Here is a 13,955-nt window from a genome sequence, read left to right as displayed (position 1 = left end):
TCTATAGTCAGTCATATTACCCTCTCCTTTAGCCTCTTTCAACTTCAAGGCAGCACAGACTGTACACGGGACTATTTAGAAATTTTGGATGGCAAGGACTATGACGCACCTGTCCAAGGTACCAAAGACTCAGTCATTTACATCTGTAGTCTTGGCATGTAGTGTGTGTGTGTGTGTGTGTGTGTGTGTGTGTGTGTGTGTGTGTGTGTGTGTGTGTGTGTGTGTGTGTGTATGTTGCTGTTGTTGTTGACATCCAAAGTTACAGTGTTTCCAATAAGCACGAAGAGCCTCATAAGCCACATAGGAATAATCAGAGGGTAGGAAAGCAGAATAATGTAGGACTCAAGAAACTCAACTTATTTATGTTCACAAATAGTTTGTGTATTTTAGTTTGTTTCTAAAGTGCAAGTTACAGATTCCAAATCGCAATCTGAAGCAGTAGTGGAACAAAGACCATTTCATCATTGAACAGAAAATTCAGAAATCTCTGGCTAGTACTTTAAAATACTTCTTATACTCCATTGGAAATGTTTCTTCTGTCTCCAGAGGAAGGAAAACATTTTAAAATTAATTAATTGATTTAATTAAAAATTCACCAGTTTGTTTGTTAGACATCCCAATAAAGTTAAAATGTGTGTGGCGTAGCTCTTCAAGTGGTTCAGACAATATAAGCTTAGATGCACTAAGCACTTTCTCTGTGAGCATCTTGCCATGGAAGTATTTCCCCTCTTCCCCCCCGCCCCTTGCAGAAGACAAGCTCTGTCAGAGGAGACAACTTTTATTACTGTGCCCATAACAGAGCCTGGTGGACAACGACTGGGCACTAGACACACCTTGAATTGTATTGTGTGAGAAGTTAATCCATTGGCATAGAATCAAAGACAAGGATATGTTATAGAACACACGCTCTTACCCAACCACCTCCTGCGGAGTACTGCTCTAAGTACTTTATAAGTGGTAACTCAGTCTTTATAGCCTTACGACATGGATTTAGTTATTTCATATGAGGAAACTGGGTCACAGAATACCCAAGTAACTTGTCTCAGGTTGCATAACTCATGAATGGCAAGCCAGGTGTTGAATCCATGGAACTTGATCCACCATCTCGTCCTCTCTGTGATAATGTACTGAGATTCTAAGTGCACTATTGTCTGGTCCCTACTTGGCTGGAAGTGTCCACTTGAGTTACAGTTGGAGTCTAGTCACATCTGCTTTCCCTCTGTCCCTCTATTTTTTTTTTAAATTAATCATGTCTATATTCATCCTGGCTATGCTGGTATCTAGAGTGTATCTTTAGTGCTCAGGCGTTGTCTCAAACACAACTCTGATGTAAATGGTTCTTTCTCATTGTGATGTCTTGTGTGGCCTGCATTACTTACCTCCTTGTCACCTCTTCATCCTTAGGCCGTTACTGTGGTACCTCCCTGCCCCATCCCATCGTATCTTTTGGCAATGCCCTGACACTGAAGTTTGTCTCTGATTCTTCCATTGTAAGTGAGGGTTTCCATGCCTTCTATTCTGCATCAACGTCAGGTAAGTAAAAGGCATTAACAGATGATTGCAGGGTTTGGCAGTGTGGGGTAGAAATCTTTGCTTGGTTATTTAGGATCCTTTTAAAGTGGGGAGCCAGTTTCCTAAAATTTCCCTTGTGCCTTCTTTATGATTTAATGTTGTGTAAATTCTCATAACCATGAGATCTAGAAAGTGAGGAGAATTGGCTGAAAACCTGGCTGGTTTTTTTTTAAGCCCCACCTTATCTTCTTGGAGACCTGTTCTCTAGTGTCACAGCAGTGTGTTTGCCAAGGTGCTCCATGACTGGCAGTTTGATGGAGACTCATACCATGCACAGCCTCATGGCTATTTTTCTGCACTTGATGCTAGGGTCAGGTAGGTGTGGATATTGACAGGTCCACTGTGCAGTGAGGCACATGGGCAGGAAAGGAACGAGGTGCCATCCAGCACTGTGCTTCTTGGCCAGGAGAGGCTGTTAACAGCCCAAGTGTAGAAAATGAAGAATGGTGTGTCTTAGTGCTCTCCCCAGAGGGACAAGCTGGACAGTTGCCTTTTCCATGGCAGCCAGGGAAAAGTACACCCTCTTCCGGGGCAATCTTAAAAATCACCCTGGCCATAAAAACCAAGTGGCTGCAAGATTGAAAACAAGTCCTTTTTTTAATATGAAGTTCTAGTTCACATGGAGAAAGACTCTTAGAAAAGAGCTCCCTCTGTAGAGCTCTCGGTTTTCCATCTTTGGAATCTTCCCTCTGTTACACTATGTGAAACAGATCAACTGTTAATGTGAGGTGCAAGTGTCCTGTCCTTTGCACATGGCCCTAGTGCTCTTCCTCTTGTATCTTGTGCTGTCTTTCATTTGCTCTTTGCTCTGAAACTTCCTTTTTTTTTTCTTTTGCCTTCCAGCTTGCGGTGGAACCTTCAACATGGCTGATGGCATCTTCAACAGCCCTGACTACCCAGCAGCATACCATCCTCATGCGGAATGTGTCTGGAACATTGTCAGCTCCCCTGGAAACCAGCTGCAGCTGTCCTTTCTGTGAGTCCTTTACATGGGTGTATGGTCTCAGTCCTGATGAGTCTGCAGGGAAGAAGCACTGATACTGGTAAAATGGGTACCCAGCATCCTGTGTCCCAGTCACCACCAGAGAGAACAAGTGGGAACCTTAGGAAGACTTCCCCCAGTTTCCTCTGTTCCATTCATAGCTTGAGCTATATAAAACATTAAGACTCTCTCAACAATGTTCTATCTTCCAACTGAGAGAAATTGTGTCTGTCTCCATTTGGCCTTTTTTTTTTTTTTAAAGATTTATTTATTTATTATGTATACAGCATATATGACTGCAGGCCAGAAGAGGGCACCAGATCTCATTACAGATGGTTGTGAGCCACCATGCGGTTGTTGGGAATTGAACTCAGGACCTCTGGAAGAGCAGTCAGTGCTCTTAACCTCTGAGCCATCTCTCCAGCCCCCATTTGGCCTTCTTTACCCACATGCTTTATCCCTATTCCAATTCACCCTTCCTTTCCTATCAGAGAAATGATCTTCGGAAGGTTTTTCATTTCAGTTTTTTATATTAGCAGTTGATTTGTAAATCTGCCTTCAAGCTTCTCATTGAATACTAACAATTTTGGAACATGGACTATGGATGTGGAATGAAGGGTAGATCTTGTTACATTCCAAATAGACCTAGGCTAAACTAAACGGCAATAATAATATTTCCCAGAAGTAGATGTAAACAGCACATGGTATGTGAAATGGGATTGTGTCATCCCTCAGTAAAGAGGTTCCAATGACAAACCATGTTGATAATGGGTACTTTAAAAATATGCCCTGGCAGCCAGGCATGGTGGTGTGAACCTTGAATCCTAGCACTCAGGGACAGAGGCAGGCACATAAATCTCTTTGTGTTTGAAACCAGTCTGGTCTATACAGCATGCTCCAGGACAGCCAGGGTGACATAGTGACCCTGTCTCAAAAAATAAAAGAAGAAAAGAAAAAAATGAACAAACAAGTAATTATTTACTGAAGATATGTTGGTATTTAAATTACCACTTTGAGTTCAAAGCTATGTGCCATACTATATTACATGTTACGGGAGTCAGGTTGAAATCATTAATTCTTTATTACTGTTGTTTTTCACGAGTCCTCAGTGTGTAGCCCACAATGGACTAGAACTTGTGATCCTCCTGCCTCACATTGCCATGCAGGGATAACAAGCATGCATGGCAATGTCTGGCTGTTAATTTTGTTTTAGAAAGGATGTCAATTCCTCCATGTTGAGAGGAGGGCATTGTTTGCTGGCTCTTCCTCATAGACATGCCCATCTGTGCAACAAGAACTGATTAAAAATGAGACAGCAAGTTCAAATATTTCAGATTGCTTTCTTGAATCGATCAGTCAGGCCGTACCTCCACAGGGTACAAGTGACCTCGTGCTAAGCTTTTTCTATATCTGAAAGGCAATGTGGGAATTTGGGGGTTGTCTTCGTTTTCACTGAAATCATGACATTTCTTCTGTAATAAGAAATTATACAATATGCATATAACAATCTCTTCATGATGTGTGTTTCTATTCAGCAAATATTTGTCAGCACCCTGAGCACACATCCCCTTCCCTGGGGATGCTTTACAGTGATGAGAGAAGTGCTGTTCTGTCTTAGTGATGAAGCCTACGGTCCTCCCAGGACCTTGTTAGACCTCAAACTTACCAAGCACAGGAGACTCCTTTTGGGCCTTTTCCCTCTCATCTCTACCATATTCGTTTTGTTTACCTTTCTGGTGGTCAGCGGTTCCAGGAACTGGGTTAGCTGTGGGGGATATTTAATACACATATGCTTTCTGTTCTTGACAAATTTATTGACAAATCAACTTCAGGAAGCTAGTGAATGGAAACCTCAAAAGATTCATTCCATCCTTAGAAAGACAATCATAAACTTGAAGGACCCCTGTTAGGGTTAAGGATACTACAATTTAAAATACATAGCCCAGGGCCATGATATAGCAGTGTTCTGTGAAAACTATTTCAATATTTGCTGTGTCTGAAGAATCTTCTATGGTGCTTCAGGAACAATCCCACGTGGCCCACACTAGACTTTCTCTAGAGCATGGGTGCTTATTTTGGTTGTCCATGTGACTCATGGAAAGAGGGAACTTCTACTGAAGGATAGCCTGTGGGCATGTCTATAGAGCACTGTCTTGATTGCTAATTGATGTGGGCACCCAGTGTGGGCCTAAGTTATAGAAGAAAGGCAGCTGGATGTAAGCCTGGGTGCAAGGCTGTAAGCAGTATTCCTTCTCTGTTTTCCTTCAGTTCCTGCCTCCAGGTTCCTGCCTAGAGCCCCTGCCCAGGTCTTTCCACATGAGGGACTGTAACCCAGAAGCCAGACAAACTCTTTCCTTCTCAAGTTAGTTTTTGTGATGGTGTCTCTCACAGCAACAGAAAGCAAAGAACAGAAAGTGTCATCCATTTTACCAGCTGACAGACATTAAATCTAATTGCTGAACAGAGAACTCTCAATGACTCAGTTTCCTTGCTCACCTGTATGAAGTTTGACACCTTTGTGTTACTGGCCTGAGTTTTATTGTTAAAGTGGCCTTTGTAAAATGCAAGTTGCTTTTGCTGTGTGTTAATAATAATGAGAAATGCTTCCTAGCAAGGCCTGGGAGTTATTTCTGCCCTGATCTAAACTACATCCAGATGTGGACTAGACCTCTTCCCTGGGGTGTGTGAGAAACATATGAAGCACAGCAAGTTCTAACACAGGGTTTAGATTATGGATGCTGTGGTGAGACTGAGTAGGGAGGAAACGTGGAAAAATTATAGTTGAATTTTCAAGGAAAAGGAGAGGGGAGAAATAAAACTTATTTATTCTATAGAGACAGATATTCAAAGGAATGAACAGAAATTGTACTTTATGCCAGAGAAGGCATTGAGGAAATGGTTGGTTCTGGGAGCAGAACTGAAATGAAATAATGAGAAACAGAAATTTTGTTATTTTTGTTGCACATTGTATTTTTACTGACAGATCTTAGCCAAAGGATAGATTTGCTTATAAAATGTACCAGCCTAAAACAAAGACTTCCAAGATCAAAGCTTGTATAAGAACATTGGTTTGACGCTTGTGAGTATCACCGTTGTAATTTCTAATAGAAAGCCTTCCCTGCTGATTATCCCTGGAAGACAAGCCGATCACTAGGAAAGACCTTGCCTGTGTACTCTCCTGGGTCACTGGTCAGCATTTTAACAGGCATTCAGATCACTCGAGTTTTGCTACATTTCAAGCCCTGATTCATTGCTATTTAGCGCTAGATTCACACACCCCCTTCCTGGATATATAATTATCTGTTCTTTATTGAAAAATATTTTTATACAATATATTCTGATTATGGTTTCCCCTCCCCAGCTCCTCCCAGATCCTCCCCACTTCCCCACCCACTCAAATCCACACCTTTTTTTTCTGTCCTTAGAATACAGTCACCTAAAACAATAATAATTATTATAAGATAAAATAGGAACAACCAAACCAGGATAGCACAAAACAAACAGAAAAAAAAGAGCCAAAGGAAAAGCACAAGAAACACAGACAGAATCTGAGACACATTCACAGCCATGGAAAAACCATAAAAACAAAATCGGAAACTACAATATATACGCAAAGGGTCTGTAAGCGGAGGGGAAGAAATGCCCGGGTAAAGCATGTGGGGTCCAGATTCTTTATTTCAAATGAGTCTTCACGTGAGACTAAGACTGCTGGACCACACACCAGGCCTCAGTAGAATGCTTCCAGAGGAAGTCTGTGTGGCTTTACCTTCTGAGATGAGAGAGGACTTGCCTCTCTCTTTTCTCAGGAGCAGAGTAAAGCAATTTTGGCATATTTCATATTGGCAATAACATTCAGCGTAATAAGATTGAGCCTGAATTATACTGTTTATCTTATAGGTAGTACTATTTTGCATTTGCTTATCTCAAAGTTCCAAAGATGGTCTGTTTTGTTGTAAGAGTTTTTTTGTATTTCTAATATTTTGAGGACATATGTGAAAAATGTTAAATTAGTTTCTGCATATAAAGAAAGAAATTGATTTTCTTTTTTCTTACTCTAGTATCCAATTATTGAAGCAACTCTTTCAGTACTGAACTGCTTTGGCCCATGGGGGCCAGAAGAGGAGTTTGGCCCCTCTGAACTGAAATCAGGATATTCTCAAATTTATTCTGTCTGTTCACTCCGTTACTTTTTGTTTGTTTGTTTCCAAACTAGAACCTTCCAGTTGGAGAGCTCTCCAAACTGTAACAAGGATTTTGTGGAAATCCGAGAAGGAAATGCCACAGGCCAATTGGTGGGACGATACTGTGGAAACTCCCTCCCTGGCAATTTCTCATCCATCAAGGGTCATATTCTGTGGATCAGATTTGTCTCTGATGGCTCAGGCAGTGGCATGGGCTTCCAGGCCAGGTTCAGTCACGGTAAGTTGGTTTGTTTCCCCAATGGCTTCCAGAATGTATCCTACACATTAGGAATGTTGACAAACATTTCAGTAATTTATCAACCAAGAATAATCCTACACTCTACATTCCTTTCTCAGATTGTAGAAAAATGAATCAGAAAAACTCAATTATTTATGGATGGCTCACTAACTGATAAGGAAATTGTGCTTGATGCTCTGAGTCTTCTGTTTGGGCTCCTGCTATTAATGTTTCTGATATTATGCAAATGAGCCTTTTACTTTCCTACAGGCAGATAGAGTTCTGTCAAACATGTTTCATTTGGTCTTTTAAGTACAATCTTCAAATTAAGACCTTTAGAATTATTTTTGGACTGGCTTAAGCACTCAGATAAAACGTGGGCTCTTCTTTCAGTGATACAATATTAATTATTTTTATTCTTTAACTCAAGTTTTTTCCATGGTTGGCTGTTCTCTGTGTTGATTCTGATGTAGAATTTTAAAAGGGAAGGAAAAATTCCCTTCTTTCATAAAACAAAACAAAACTGGTAAAATACAGTTAAGGTGTGAGGTACCATTCCTCCTCCCCAGTCCCCAGGGGTCTGGGAAATCCTTTACTCATGGGAAGCTGTCCCTTCCTTTCAAACCCTACAGCCTTCTAAGGAGATGGAATTCCACTCAAGAGCCATCCTTCTCCAAGACCTAATAGCCCAGAAAACCAAACGGGAAGCAGTATTTCTTTCAGTGTTCAGAAAAGAAATCCCAGTCAATTAAAAGCCCATCCTTTCCAACAGTCTTGCCTTTGTTTTTGTTTTTTGTTGTTTTTGTTTTTTTTTTCCTCATTTAATTAAAGAGCAATTCTAAATAGGTCTGATTTACAACTCTGTTTTCCTCCTAGTATTTGGCGATGATAATATTGTGGGAACTCATGGGAAAATCGCATCTCCCTTATGGCCTGGAAATTACCCCCCTAACTCCAATTACAGATGGACAGTAAATGTAAATTCATCTCAAATTATACATGGTAGAATCTTGGAGATAGACATGGAAACAGCAGGAAACTGCCGTTATGACAAATTAAAGGTGAGTTTCTTTGTGAGGGAGATGTTTATATATTTTGATGGATACTATTGGTGAAAATAAGTCCAAGTTCATACCTATTCAAATAAATAAAAGACACATGTGAAAGTCCTATCACATCATAACTGCTGCTTCACTGTCACTTATACTAATTAATTCTTTTATTATATTTGTTATTTTCTCTTCTATATAAAATGATTGACTTTTGTCTAAGCACGCCTATTTGCTCTAGTTATGTGTTTATTCTATCTTCTATCCTGTTATCCTGTTTGTTCCTTTATTTGTTTGTCTTGTTTTGTTGTTTTTCTTGAAACAAGGAACAAGGTGGGAATTTAAGAGAAGTCTTTAGTGTAGATAGAAGCTACAGTGTTAAGGTGGAGAGAAAGGAAGGGGGCATAGTGCATACTCAGATGCAGCAGACTTCCCAAGAGAGACAGAGTTGTCTGTTCTCATGCACAGCCTTAAAACCTGAAATGGTGATATAAAAATAAGAAAATACAAATGGAGATGCTATGATGGCTTTTATTATCCATGCATTGGCTACTCTGTAAATTCCAGAAAACACTAACATATCCCTGAAGGCCACAATCCAATCACTCTTCTTGGAAGTTCAGTGCTCAAAGTCGAACCCAGTGACTAATGACACAATGCCCAATAGGTGTGGAAATAATTGTGATGTAATTTGAAAGAAATAAGTTTAATGGAGGATTTTATAATTATTATAATGAAATTGTTTGCAATTATTTGGAAACTATCATAAGATATCTCTAGTATTTACAGGCAGATGGATTAGATTTACTAAGTATTTTGAATATGGGGAGCCCCATGAGCTGTGGTTCTTTCTTTGTTATTAGCTCTTTTCTCTCTTAGAGTATGAACCTCTTTACAATTGGTTGTACTTTTCCACCCACATACATGACTGTAGGTCACTAAATACGCTATATACCACAAGCATGTTTATTAAGATAATTCTGCAATGAAGCTATATGGAACACCTTAAATTATTTGTAATAATATATTTAACATGACTTTCTGTTTTAAAATGAAGTATTTTCTTGATATTCTTTCTAGTCTGATTAAATTATAAACTACAAACCATCCTTTAAATGTCTCTTTTAATGAAGAAAAATATAGATAGTTGCCTAGTTATGATGTCTTATTGTGGTGGGTTTTTGTTTGTTTGTTTGTTTTTACATGCAGATCTATGATGGGCTTGATATCCATTCCCGCCTGATTGGCACTTACTGCAGTACCCCCCTTGGAATCATTTAGTTCCAGTAGAAACTCTTTGACATTCCAGTTTTCTTCTGACGCTACCGTTTCCGGGAAGGGATTCCTTCTGGAGTGGTTTGCGGTAGATGTTTCTGGTGGCACTGATCCTACCATTGCTCCAGGTGTGTTTGGTAATGTATTGGGGTCTTTCTAAGACTGGTGTGTGTGTGTGTGTGTGTGTGTGTGTGTGTGTGTGTGTGTGTGTGTGTGTGTGTGTACTGGTCCCCTTACAGGCCAGAAGACAGGTCAAGTTTCCTGGAGATGAAATTACAGGTGGCTGTGAACTGCCTGACATGGGTATTGGGAACACAGCTCAGGTCTTCTGGAAGAGCAGGAAGTGCTTTTAACTGTGTGTTATCTCTCAGCCCCAGAGTGCAGTCACTCTGAAACACTTACAGGACAAGGGCTTAAAGATGCAGTTTTTTCTCCAGGTGCTTGTGGAGGATATATGGTGACAGGAGACACTCCTCTCCTTTTTTTCTCCCCGGGCTGGCCTGGGCAGTACCATAATCATGCTGACTGTACATGGATCATCTACGCTCCCGATTCTACTGTGGAACTCAACATCCTCTCCATGGACATTGAACCTCAGCTAATGTGTGCCTATGACAGGCTGATCATAAGAGATGGTAAGAAACAGTGTTGAGATCACTGTTTAAACTCTTACACACAGTCACATTCAGTTGTATTTATGCCTGTGTACTAGCTCCATACATTTTGTATGGAATTTCATAGATACTGTAACCAATAAAACCATCAAATAGAAGAAATAGCTACAATGTCTAGAGAATGTAGGCAGAGTACTATATTACCTATCACAAAACGTCTAGGATAGCACATTCCTCAGAGGGGAAAAAAAAGCTTTTGGAGGGGAGACACAGTCTGGATTTCCATGCTGTGCTAAATTTTTATTGATACAATGAAAATAGATATTGACATTTCTACTTATGGCTTTAAGATCCAAATGAAAAACCAAGAAGTATCTAAGATAGGCTATGTATCCATTTCCCCTGAATCTGTAGGTAGAATAGATAGAAATGAGAATGTTGTGGTGTTGCTATACAATGATGAAGGGGCATGAACTTTGATACTACAATGCACATACAGTTGCCCTTCACACTCGGCATCAACTAAGCAGAAAAGGACAATAGGGAGGCCACATCATCCATACCAGTGCTTCTCAGTGGCTCCCAGAATACCAGTGTCAGCATCACCTGGAAATGCAGATTGTCAATAAAAGCAAAGATGTTTGACAGTAATATTCAAGAAATTGCTTTCTTAAATTCCCATCCCTACAAAACCTCCCAGTGAGAAACATTGCTTGGTGGAGATACATATCTCAATTTGTAGAGACTGAGCACTAAGAAATGATCAATCATGCCCTCATAGACCTTTTGTCCTGTGAACAATTGGCATTCAGCACATGTACAGAATACCTCCTCTTTTCTGACATCAAGGCATTCAGTAAATACTAAATTTTATTGTTATAGTGTAATTCAATGGATGCATCCTAGCACACACAATTCTGCGTGTTCACAATACAGTTAGAACCTTTTAGAAATCTTCAGGAGGGAAACTGCATCCATGGAGAGTAGCTTTCTAGTTCTTTGAAAATCACTAGCTACTGAGTTGCTTGTCTTGGAAGCCTGAACTCTAAGGCGTACTGTCTTTCTTTTGAATGACCTATACAAGCCTATTTTATCATCTATGAAAGAGATGAATGCTGCTTCTGAGGGCTTCTCCCCCCAATGGCTTTTTATGATTTTCTGAAAAGGCAATAAATGTAAAATTCTAACAAAAGACCAAGAATTTTGTAGATACAGAATCCTTTAAGCTTTACTTTACTTAAGTAGACATTGCTGGCATGTTCTATCCATTTTCTTGCTTATAGGGTGAGTTGAAAGAGCTCAGAAATTGTGCTTTGTGACAAAACAACAAAAGCATTTAGATCAGTAGGGTAGCAAATGCACATGGGTCCGTTTTGTTCACACCCATGAATAGATGGCTCATAGCTTCCTCCTTCTTCATCTGCTTACTTGCTTCTTCACAAAAGTATGTGTTGAATACCTGTGTCAGTTGTTGAGTATTTTGTGTAGTTTGTCCACTTGCATTGTGTTAAAATTTTGTGGAATTACAATGTACTTCCTTATTATTTTACTTATTTGGATTTTTGCCCCACCAATTATTTTGCTTCTGATTAGTAGGCAGGTTTGACATTCTGAAGCAAATATATGAAGTTCATTGACCATAAAACAGTGACACAGACATCATGTGCAATTAATTGGTCAGTCCTCATAAATTCTTGCCACATGGTGCAGGAAGGGTCCTGCAGCAATCTTGGGAAAAAAGTTGGTCAGTCTCTCAGCTAGGATTCCTTTTCATTGTTTAAAACCAAATCACTCTCTTAAGACAACACACATAAAATTTTATGTACTAAACATTCTGCCAAATAGATTTCATAGAACTATCCTGAGTATAGAAAACATTTTTTGAAAGAAAGGAAAGTAAGAAAGGAATAAATGGAGGGAGGGAAAGAATGAGATGAGAGAGGGAGGGGAATATTACATCGGAAGTCTGTGACAGGGATAAAGAGTTGATAAGGCGCTTGCCTAGCATTTAAGAAGCCCTTGGTTCAGTTCCCAGGGCCACATACACTTGTAATCCCAGCACTCAGGAAGTGGAGGTAAGTGGATCAAAAGTTTCAGGTCATCTTCTGCTACTTTGTGAGTTCAAAGTGAGCCTGGAATACACAGGAACCTGTCTGAAAATGAAAAACAAATCTATCAGTAATTCCTTTTTGTAGTCTCACTACACATACCATCTTGTAGAAGAAGTTTGGAGTATTTAGAGTTAATCTGCCAGGGTTAGAGTCATTGTTGACCTCTGTGCACTTACATATGGTAACCAAACTTGTGTCCCTTCTAAGACTCCTTTTCTGGTTGTGATAATAATACCTACCCTACTGCTTTTGTGAAGAAAAATCAGAAACCATATGTAGTAACTATTACAATAAATATCAGGTTTTTATAACCTTAGTACCTATTTCTACATCTCTAAGACAGTCAGGCTGGCCTAGGGAATCACCAAACTGTATTCTAGACCTGATGTTTATGACTCTCAGGCTTATAGAGATGGGTTTTTTGCGCGGGGGGGGGGGGGGGGGGGGGCGGGGGGGGTGTCTAAAATTGAAATGTTTAGCATTTGGAAGTTTATCAAAATGCTCCAGAATTAGGTTTGGAGGTTTGGAGACTAGAAAGATGAGTGAAGAATACCATTTTATAGTTATTAAGTTATGTAACAACTAATGAATGAATTAAACAAGTAACCATGTAGGGATAAGCATTGTTTCACCAAACAGTCTGGGGTGGTACTTAGAAAATAAATAAAAATTAATAGATAAAGCCCAGTGTCATTAAGAAGTAAAACATGTATTGTCATAAATGAAACAAAATTTGGTCGCTTTGATAATTACAGAAAAAGTCAACAAAAATTCTGTTTCAAGCTTCTTCAAGAAGTTCATATTTATAACTGCCAGTGTATTGATAATCACATAGAAAGTAGAAACTGACTTGTCAGTATTTTAAAAAATACATATATATGTATATTTATATACTTATATATAAACATCATACAAATACATAACTATATTTATAATATGTATGTTGCTGGTTGTGTAAAAGAGCACATTTCCTCATGTCTCAAATTTTCTTATGTTTTATAAGTTTAAAATCTGCCAGTTTTCTGCCTTTATTATTTTCCCAGCCAAGGACTCTGAGTCTGCTATAATCCCCTTTATCCCATTCAGCTTCTGGCTGAGACAGCTGACAGTTGGTTTGATGGAAACTTACACCCAAAGGAAACAGAAGGAAAGGGGGGCATACAATGGCCTCACTTCCTTTTGTGTTTCTTCCTGGGGACCACACTTGCTGGAATCATCTTTATCATCCTCCACATAACCATGGTCCTTTTATCAGAAAGCAAAACAAAAGTTAAAAAATACCAAAAGAAAAAATCATCTCTGGGCTGGGGAAATAGTCATATAAAGCTTCTGTACCTCCCAGTGAAAGATCTGCGAATGTGAGCCCAGGTCTAGGCTGAGGAACCAGTTTTTCTCTCTCCTTGGATATTTGATCTTCAGCCATCACAGTAGCTGAGATCAGAGCCTCCAACTCCCACTCACATAAACATGGCCCTTATTCCTTTCCAGCCTCAGCTCCTCTCTTTCTGACTTTAGTGCCAGGAAGAACCAGCAGCCAGGAAGACAGTGAGACTTGCCCCAAAGGTCTTTATTGAAAAGGGTTAAGGAAAGGGCAGGCAGATCATGGCAAGCTGGAGCCAGAATGATGTAGCTGGCTGTCCCTCTTATTGAGAACACTATTATCTCCTAGGAACTTGGGTGTTCTGAGAAAAATATGTGAGTAGCTTTGGCTGGGCTGCAAATGATGGTGGAGTGGATTCTTGTGACCGTATTTTTCACACTGACATTTTCCTTCTTTGGTCACAGGAGACAATAACTTAGCCCAGCAGCTGGCTGTTCTGTGTGGTAGAGAGATTCCCGGGCCCATCCGGTCAACTGGAGAGTACATGTACATCCGTTTCATCTCAGACTCCAGCATCACTACAGCCGGCTTCAACGCCTCCCTTCACAAGAG

The 13,955-nt window shown here is 39.8% G+C and overlaps 1 protein-coding gene across 1 annotated transcript in view; it reads left to right on the top strand.

Moving 5' to 3' along the window:
* The window catches only part of Cubn (cubilin), a 225,852-nt gene that overhangs the window by 133,898 nt on the left and 77,999 nt on the right, over positions 1-13,955 (top strand). Inside the window, 9 exon segments of the mRNA XM_052729218.1 lie at positions 8-118; positions 1,405-1,533; positions 2,416-2,548; positions 6,768-6,973; positions 7,850-8,034; positions 9,232-9,285; positions 9,287-9,425; positions 9,735-9,932; positions 13,808-13,954. Of these exon segments, the coding sequence (XP_052585178.1) occupies positions 8-118; positions 1,405-1,533; positions 2,416-2,548; positions 6,768-6,973; positions 7,850-8,034; positions 9,232-9,285; positions 9,287-9,425; positions 9,735-9,932; positions 13,808-13,954 (1,302 nt within the window).

The sequence above is a fragment of the Peromyscus californicus genome, unplaced genomic scaffold, assembly GCF_007827085.1.
Source record: "Peromyscus californicus insignis strain IS unplaced genomic scaffold, ASM782708v3 Scaffold_8__1_contigs__length_139910024, whole genome shotgun sequence".
NCBI lineage: Eukaryota > Metazoa > Chordata > Mammalia > Rodentia > Cricetidae > Peromyscus > Peromyscus californicus.
This window is presented reverse-complemented; position numbering and strand designations above follow the sequence as displayed.